General features: G+C 41.9%; 1 protein-coding gene across 1 annotated transcript in view; it reads right to left on the bottom strand.

Moving 5' to 3' along the window:
* Window positions 1–9,530, bottom strand: part of LOC138193640 (protein NLRC3-like) — a 52,868-nt gene that overhangs the window by 2,716 nt on the left and 40,622 nt on the right. Inside the window, exons 13-15 of the mRNA XM_069141785.1 lie at window positions 8,563–8,736; window positions 5,576–5,749; window positions 2,584–2,757 (exon numbers count right to left, since the gene is read on the bottom strand). Coding sequence (XP_068997886.1) covers window positions 2,584–2,757; window positions 5,576–5,749; window positions 8,563–8,736 — 522 coding nt within the window. The remainder of the gene's footprint in view (window positions 1–2,583; window positions 2,758–5,575; window positions 5,750–8,562; window positions 8,737–9,530) is intronic.

The raw sequence follows: 9,530 nt of genomic DNA, 5'->3' as shown, positions 1-9,530 counted from the left end.
GGCTCCATCGATACAAACTCATGTTGTCCAACAAACTGATCCCAGATTCCTCTGAAGATCCTCAAGTTTCAGGAGAAAACAAACATGTCCGACTGAATGTGGAAGAAAAGTCCATCAGATGATCCAAACTACATCTACAACATTTGATGTGATGTGATCTGTTTGAATATTTCAGTCCAACATCATTACATGACTCCAGACCAGTGTGAACAAGCACATACTGAACATTTATTTGTTGCAGTCTGATGTTGTGGAAAAGATTTCTAGTTTTATTTCAATGTCAGACTTTAAGGTGAAAATCCAGAGTTTCAGTTTCACAGTCGATCATCCAGTGAAGGATTTTTCTTCTTCTATGAAGGTTTTAAATGTGGACGTTGCTCTGCCACAGTCAGCGGACTAAACCAGAGAAGAAGAAAACAGACTTTCCCCTGAAGATCCTCAGTGTGGATCAGTAGAATATCAGCTGATGTCTGCAGTTTAGTTTCACCACAACTTTCACATCATGTTCATCTCAGCACAACTAAAACATGGAGTCTTATGTAACCAGAATAATTTAATCTGGGATCTTAATTATTATGTTTAGGAACGATGTTATTGTCCCCTTAAGTAAGGTCGACAGGTTGTCACGTAGCCGTTTTCCTCTGTACACAGAAAAGTCCGAGGAGAGTCAATGTTTTCCTGAATATATCATCTTTGTTACTCCGTGCACAGAGATGGATAGAAGTGATCATCCATGTCTCAATAGAGGAGGTTTGTTTTCCCGTCGTCTGTGCTTCGGTATGGTAGGAGTTGTGAGCAGGAAAAGATGAATCAGATTCCACTAAAGAAAAGTGAACAACTTTAAATTGAATGTTGAACGACAAGCCAATGAAGAGCTGCAGTTTCACCAACAGATCCTTAGAACTTTGAACATTTGATATCCTGGTGAGTTTATTGAAGTTCAATGCTTTTTTACTGTTGCATGCTAGCTTCGTTAGCAGGAATGCTCGACGATATTTAGAAGTAAGTTGTGTATTTTACAAAAACCAGTCAGGATAAATCTGAAGGGGAAACAAAAAACATTCCTGAAGATGTAATGATTGTAATTGAATGCCTTGAGTTCTGTATGTTCACTAATTAGTTGTTATATTGTGTGTGATGTTTACAGCCATGTGGGTTGCAGGCCCAGTTGAGTAAATTGAATTAGTAATGAACTATTGTCCTGCACATGTGCAGAGGTTGTTTTTTTTTTTTGGAATATCTTCTTCGTTGGAACCAGAGGTACCGTCCATCCACCGTCCTGCCTGCCACCACTCACCCCATCTTCATCCATCTTACCGTCTACCTTCACCTGAGAGAATCTTCATCTCAGCTGGACATCACAGTTCACCTGGAGTCCATTTCACTGGACATTGTTTGTGGACGGGAAGGGGAGGGGGTAGGACATTTGAGAATTCAACTCTTTCTTTTATAACTTTTTTTTTTAAATTTCGTTTATTCCTGAGATCTCAGAGGTTTTTGATTTTCATATTTCCTGCTTGGACACTTTTTGACGTGTGGAATTGTCAATTTGTTGTAGTATTGTTATTATATTGTGTTCTAATTAAACCTTTTGTTGTAAGTGTAATTCAGGGTGGATATTTCTTGTCTGTGCAGCAGTCAGACCAGTGATGGATTAACCAGTCTCCTCATTGAACCTGGATTAGATTTGATAATTCCCCTCTTTTCTGTCTATTCTGCACTGTCTCTAAAGCAACAGCTGCACGGGGGTTACATATATATAAATGAACCGTCTTGAGTAGCAAACTGCAGCAGCATTATTTTCAACAGAAGGTTTTCTTTGATAGTATTTTTACTGGTCAGTAGTTTTCCTGCAGCCCCCTCATCACTAATGATTGATCCGCCCGCTCTGAGTGATATGAAACTGAAACTGAGAGTTTCTGACCGACAGCTCAGATGACGCTCTGACCATTTCAGGCTGAATTCATGAACTCAGCGATAACTATCAGCTGGTTAGTGGTTAGTTTAATAGTTAACCCATGTTGGTAGACTTTAGTTGACTGTGTGTAGCTGCAGGCTGATTTCATCCTGCAGCAGCGACACATGAACGTCCAGCTTGTGGGAAACTTTCATCTCTCCGCCTGTATGTGACGGACTTCCTGGATGTCTCGACCGATCGCTGGTGTTTTCAACCTTTACACGCAAACGATGGTGAACATGGACTGCAGTGAAGAGTGACGGCACTTTAGTCCGTTTCTTCTCTGCTCCGCTGCCTGTAGAGCAGGCGGGACTCTGTGTCTGAGTGTCGGCTGCAGCGGACCGACAGCTGTCCCCCTCCGCTCGCTGCCGACACACATCTCGCGGCGTCCTCTCGGACACATTAATAAATACATTCAAATATATCTGGGCGGCTGTAAATTTACATGGACGGGCCGCCCAAGTCTAGTATATTTATGAGAAACACTGACATCACTGAAAGCAGCATGGAGCGACTCCAACCCTCTACTGACCTCAGAGTCTGTAGTCATCAACATGAGACATGAAGGAGCTGCAGCTGCTGATTAAACAGAGAAGATCTACAACAGTAACAGACAGTGAACTTACTTCAGAGTCTCCAGACTACAGTGTGGACTCTCCAGAAAACCACACAGCTGCTTCACTCCTGAATCCTGCAGGTTGTTGTTACTCAGGTCCAGATGTTTCAGATGGGAGGGGTTGGACTTCAGAGCTGAGACCAGAGAATCACAGCTGATCTTTGACAAACTGCAGCTCCTCAATCTGAATAAAGAATAAAAGCTGTGAGTTTAGACTCATTCAGTGTTTCATGGTGTGTTCAGAGCTGAAGAAGGTTCACAATGTACAAGTTTATAAAATGGAAACTCCAAACAGCTGCAGGTTGAAACAGTGAAACAGAAGCAGTGAAGAAGAGCTCTCATTAATATGAATGACAACATGCTGCTGCTTCAATAAAGACGGAGTGACTTCAGCTCTTAAACTCTGCAGCTCCACCAGCGGCTCCATCGATACAAACTCATGTTGTCCAACAAACTGATCCCAGATTCCTCTGAAGATCCTCAAGTTTCAGGAGAAAACAAACATGTCCGACTGAATGTGGAAGAAAAGTCCATCAGATGATCCAAACTACATCTACAACATTTGATGTGATGTGATCTGTTTGAATATTTCAGTCCAACATCATTACATGACTCCAGACCAGTGTGAACAAGCACATACTGAACATTTATTTGTTGCAGTCTGATGTTGTGGAAAAGATTTCTAGTTTTATTTCAATGTCAGACTTTAAGGTGAAAATCCAGAGTTTCAGTTTCACAGTCGATCATCCAGTGAAGGATTTTTCTTCTTCTATGAAGGTTTTAAATGTGGACGTTGCTCTGCCACAGTCAGCGGACTAAACCAGAGAAGAAGAAAACAGACTTTCCCCTGAAGATCCTCAGTGTGGATCAGTAGAATATCAGCTGATGTCTGCAGTTTAGTTTCACCACAACTTTCACATCATGTTCATCTCAGCACAACTAAAACATGGAGTCTTATGTAACCAGAATAATTTAATCTGGGATCTTAATTATTATGTTTAGGAACGATGTTATTGTCCCCTTAAGTAAGGTCGACAGGTTGTCACGTAGCCGTTTTCCTCTGTACACAGAAAAGTCCGAGGAGAGTCAATGTTTTCCTGAATATATCATCTTTGTTACTCCGTGCACAGAGATGGATAGAAGTGATCATCCATGTCTCAATAGAGGAGGTTTGTTTTCCCGTCGTCTGTGCTTCGGTATGGTAGGAGTTGTGAGCAGGAAAAGATGAATCAGATTCCACTAAAGAAAAGTGAACAACTTTAAATTGAATGTTGAACGACAAGCCAATGAAGAGCTGCAGTTTCACCAACAGATCCTTAGAACTTTGAACATTTGATATCCTGGTGAGTTTATTGAAGTTCAATGCTTTTTTACTGTTGCATGCTAGCTTCGTTAGCAGGAATGCTCGACGATATTTAGAAGTAAGTTGTGTATTTTACAAAAACCAGTCAGGATAAATCTGAAGGGGAAACAAAAAACATTCCTGAAGATGTAATGATTGTAATTGAATGCCTTGAGTTCTGTATGTTCACTAATTAGTTGTTATATTGTGTGTGATGTTTACAGCCATGTGGGTTGCAGGCCCAGTTGAGTAAATTGAATTAGTAATGAACTATTGTCCTGCACATGTGCAGAGGTTGTTTTTTTTTTTTGGAATATCTTCTTCGTTGGAACCAGAGGTACCGTCCATCCACCGTCCTGCCTGCCACCACTCACCCCATCTTCATCCATCTTACCGTCTACCTTCACCTGAGAGAATCTTCATCTCAGCTGGACATCACAGTTCACCTGGAGTCCATTTCACTGGACATTGTTTGTGGACGGGAAGGGGAGGGGGTAGGACATTTGAGAATTCAACTCTTTCTTTTATAACTTTTTTTTTTAAATTTCGTTTATTCCTGAGATCTCAGAGGTTTTTGATTTTCATATTTCCTGCTTGGACACTTTTTGACGTGTGGAATTGTCAATTTGTTGTAGTATTGTTATTATATTGTGTTCTAATTAAACCTTTTGTTGTAAGTGTAATTCAGGGTGGATATTTCTTGTCTGTGCAGCAGTCAGACCAGTGATGGATTAACCAGTCTCCTCATTGAACCTGGATTAGATTTGATAATTCCCCTCTTTTCTGTCTATTCTGCACTGTCTCTAAAGCAACAGCTGCACGGGGGTTACATATATATAAATGAACCGTCTTGAGTAGCAAACTGCAGCAGCATTATTTTCAACAGAAGGTTTTCTTTGATAGTATTTTTACTGGTCAGTAGTTTTCCTGCAGCCCCCTCATCACTAATGATTGATCCGCCCGCTCTGAGTGATATGAAACTGAAACTGAGAGTTTCTGACCGACAGCTCAGATGACGCTCTGACCATTTCAGGCTGAATTCATGAACTCAGCGATAACTATCAGCTGGTTAGTGGTTAGTTTAATAGTTAACCCATGTTGGTAGACTTTAGTTGACTGTGTGTAGCTGCAGGCTGATTTCATCCTGCAGCAGCGACACATGAACGTCCAGCTTGTGGGAAACTTTCATCTCTCCGCCTGTATGTGACGGACTTCCTGGATGTCTCGACCGATCGCTGGTGTTTTCAACCTTTACACGCAAACGATGGTGAACATGGACTGCAGTGAAGAGTGACGGCACTTTAGTCCGTTTCTTCTCTGCTCCGCTGCCTGTAGAGCAGGCGGGACTCTGTGTCTGAGTGTCGGCTGCAGCGGACCGACAGCTGTCCCCCTCCGCTCGCTGCCGACACACATCTCGCGGCGTCCTCTCGGACACATTAATAAATACATTCAAATATATCTGGGCGGCTGTAAATTTACATGGACGGGCCGCCCAAGTCTAGTATATTTATGAGAAACACTGACATCACTGAAAGCAGCATGGAGCGACTCCAACCCTCTACTGACCTCAGAGTCTGTAGTCATCAACATGAGACATGAAGGAGCTGCAGCTGCTGATTAAACAGAGAAGATCTACAACAGTAACAGACAGTGAACTTACTTCAGAGTCTCCAGACTACAGTGTGGACTCTCCAGAAAACCACACAGCTGCTTCACTCCTGAATCCTGCAGGTTGTTGTTACTCAGGTCCAGATGTTTCAGATGGGAGGGGTTGGACTTCAGAGCTGAGACCAGAGAATCACAGCTGATCTTTGACAAACTGCAGCTCCTCAATCTGAATAAAGAATAAAAGCTGTGAGTTTAGACTCATTCAGTGTTTCATGGTGTGTTCAGAGCTGAAGAAGGTTCACAATGTACAAGTTTATAAAATGGAAACTCCAAACAGCTGCAGGTTGAAACAGTGAAACAGAAGCAGTGAAGAAGAGCTCTCATTAATATGAATGACAACATGCTGCTGCTTCAATAAAGACGGAGTGACTTCAGCTCTTAAACTCTGCAGCTCCACCAGCGGCTCCATCGATACAAACTCATGTTATCCAACAAACTGATCCCAGATTCCTCTGAAGACCCTCAAGTTTCAGAAGAAAACAAACATGTCCGACTGAATGTGGAAGAAAAGTCCATCAGATGATCCAAACTACATCTACAACATTTGATGTGATGTGATCTGTTTGAATATTTCAGTCCAACATCATCACATGACTCCAGACCAGTGTGAACAAGCACATACTGAACATTTATTTGTTGCAGTCTGATGTTGTGGAAAAGATTTCTAGTTTTATTTCAATGTCAGACTTTAAGGTGAAAATCCAGAGTTTCAGTTTCACAGTCGATCATCCAGTGAAGGATTTTTCTTCTTCTATGAAGGTTTTAAATGTGGACGTTGCTCTGCCACAGTCAGCGGACTAAACCAGAGAAGAAGAAAACAGACTTTCCCCTGAAGATCCTCAGTGTGGATCAGTAGAATATCAGCTGATGTCTGCAGTTTAGTTTCACCACAACTTTCACATCATGTTCATCTCAGCACAACTAAAACATGGAGTCTTATGTAACCAGAATAATTTAATCTGGGATCTTAATTATTATGTTTAGGAACGATGTTATTGTCCCCTTAAGTAAGGTCGACAGGTTGTCACGTAGCCGTTTTCCTCTGTACACAGAAAAGTCCGAGGAGAGTCAATGTTTTCCTGAATATATCATCTTTGTTACTCCGTGCACAGAGATGGATAGAAGTGATCATCCATGTCTCAATAGAGGATGTTTGTTTTTCCGTCGTCTGTGCTTCGGTATGGTAGGAGTTGTGAGCAGGAAAAGATGAATCAGATTCCGCTAAAGAAAAGTGAACAACTTTAAATTGAATGTTGAACGACGAGCCATTGAAGAGCTGCAGTTTCACCAACAGATCCTTCGAACTTTGAACATTTGATATCCTGGTGAGTTTATTGAAGTTCAATGCTTTTTTACTGTTGCATGCTAGCTTCGTTAGCAGGAATGCTCGACGATATTTAGAAGTAAGTTGTGTATTTTACAAAAACCAGTCAGGATAAATCTGAAGGGGAAACAAAAAACATTCCTGAAGATGTAATGATTGTAATTGAATGCCTTGAGTTCTGTATGTTCACTAATTAGTTGTTATATTGTGTGTGGTGTTTACAGCCATGCGGGTTGCAGGCCCAGTTGAGTAAATTGAATTAGTAATGAACTATTGTCCTGCACATGTGCAGAGGCTGTTTTTTTTTAATATCTTCTTCTTTGGAACCAGAGGTACCGTCCATCCACCGTCCTGCCTGCCACCACTCACCCCATCTTCATCCATCTTACCGTCTACCTTCACCTGAGAGAATCTTCATCTCAGCTGGACATCACAGTTCACCTGGAGTCCATTTCACTGGACATTGTTTGTGGACGGGAAGGGGAGGGGGTAGGACATTTGAGAATTCAACTCTTTCTTTTATAACTTTTTTTTTTAAATTTCGTTTATTCCTGAGATCTCAGAGGTTTTTGATTTTCATATTTCCTGCTTGGACACTTTTTGATGTGTGGAATTGTCAATTTGTTGTAGTATTGTTATTATATTGTGTTCTAATTAAACCTTTTGTTGTAAGTGTAATTCAGGGTTGATATTTCTTGTCTGTGCAGCAGTCAGACGAGTGATCGATTAACCAGTCTCCTCATTGAACCTGGATTAGATTTGATAATTCCCCTCTTTTCTGTCTATTCTGCACTGTCTCTAAAGCAACAGCTGCACGGGGGTTACATATATATAAATGAACCGTCTTGAGTATCAAACTGCAGCAGCATTATTTCCAACAGAAGGTTTTCTTTGATAGTATTTTTACTGGTCAGTAGTTTTCCTGCAGCCCCCTCATCACTAATGATTGATCCGCCCGCTCTGTGTGATATGAAACTGAAACTGAGAGTTTCTGACCGACAGCTCAGATGACGCTCTGACCATTTCAGGCTGAATTCATGAAGTCAGTGATAACTATCAGCTGGTTAGTGGTTAGTTTAATAGTTAACCCATGTTGGTAGACTTTAGTTGACTGTGTGTAGCTGCAGGCTGATTTCATCCTGCAGCAGCGACACATGAACGTCCAGCTTGTGGGAAACTTTCATCTCTCCGCCTGTATGTGACGGACTTCCTGGATGTCTCGACCGATCGCTGGTGTTTGCCACCTTTACACGCAAACGATGGTGAACATGGACTGCAGTGAAGAGTGACGGCACTTTAGTCCGTTTCTTCTCTGCTCCGCTGCCTGTAGAGCAGGCGGGACTCTGTGTCTGAGTGTCGGCTGCAGCGGACCGACAGCTGTCCCCCTCCGCTCGCTGCCGACACACATCTCGCGACGTCCTCTCGGACACATTAATAAATACATTCAACTATATCTGGGCGGCTGTAAATTTACATGGACGGGCCGCCCAAGTCTAGTATATTTATGAGAAACACTGACATCACTGAAAGCAGCATGGAGCGACTCCAACCCTCTACTGACCTCAGAGTCTGTAGTCATCAACATGAGACATGAAGGAGATGCAGCTGCTGATTAAACAGAGAAGATCTACAACAGTAACAGACAGTGAACTTACTTCAGAGTCTCCAGACTACAGTGTGGACTCTCCAGAAAACCACACAGCTGCTTCACTCCTGAATCCTGCAGGTTGTTGTCACTCAGGTCCAGATGTTTCAGATGGGAGGGGTTGGACTTCAGAGCTGAGACCAGAGAATCACAGCTGATCTCTGACAAACTGCAGCTCCTCAATCTGAATAAAGAATAAAAGCTGTGAGTTTAAACTCATTCAGTGTTTCATGGTGTGTTCAGAGCTGAAGAAGGTTCACAATGTACAAGTTTAGAAAATGGAAACTCCAAACTGCTGCAGGTTGAAACAGTGAAACAGAAGCAGTGAAGAAGAGCTCTCATTAATATGAATGACAACATGCTGCTGCTTCAATAAAGACGGAGTGACTTCAGCTCTTAAACTCTGCAGCTCCACCAGCGGCTCCATCGATACAAACTCATGTTGTCCAACAAACTGATCCCAGATTCCTCTGAAGATCCTCAAGTTTCAGAAGAAAACAAACATGTCCGACTGAATGTGGAAGAAAAGTCCATCAGATGATCCAAACTACATCTACAACATTTGATGTGATGTGATCTGTTTGAATATTTCAGTCCAACATCATCACATGACTCCAGACCAGTGTGAACAAGCACATACTGAACATTTATTTGTTGCAGTCTGATGTTGTGGAAAAGATTTCTAGTTTTATTTCAATGTCAGACTTTAAGGTGAAAATCCAGAGTTTCACAGTTTCACAGTCGATCATCCAGTGAAGGATTTTTCTTCTTCTATGAAGGTTTTAAATGTGGACGTTGCTCTGCCACAGTCAGCGGACTAAACCAGAGAAGAAGAAAACAGACTTTCCCCTGAAGATCCTCAGTGTGGATCAGTAGAATATCAGCTGATGTCTGCAGTTTAGTTTCACCACAACTTTCACATCATGTTCATCTCAGCACAACTAAAACATGGAGTCTTATGTAACCAGAATAATTTAA

This window comes from Embiotoca jacksoni, unplaced genomic scaffold (genome assembly GCF_022577435.1).
Source record: "Embiotoca jacksoni isolate LCO1_2020_lvr unplaced genomic scaffold, fEmbJac1.0.p SCAF_91, whole genome shotgun sequence".
Lineage (NCBI taxonomy): Eukaryota > Metazoa > Chordata > Actinopteri > Embiotocidae > Embiotoca > Embiotoca jacksoni.
This window is presented reverse-complemented; position numbering and strand designations above follow the sequence as displayed.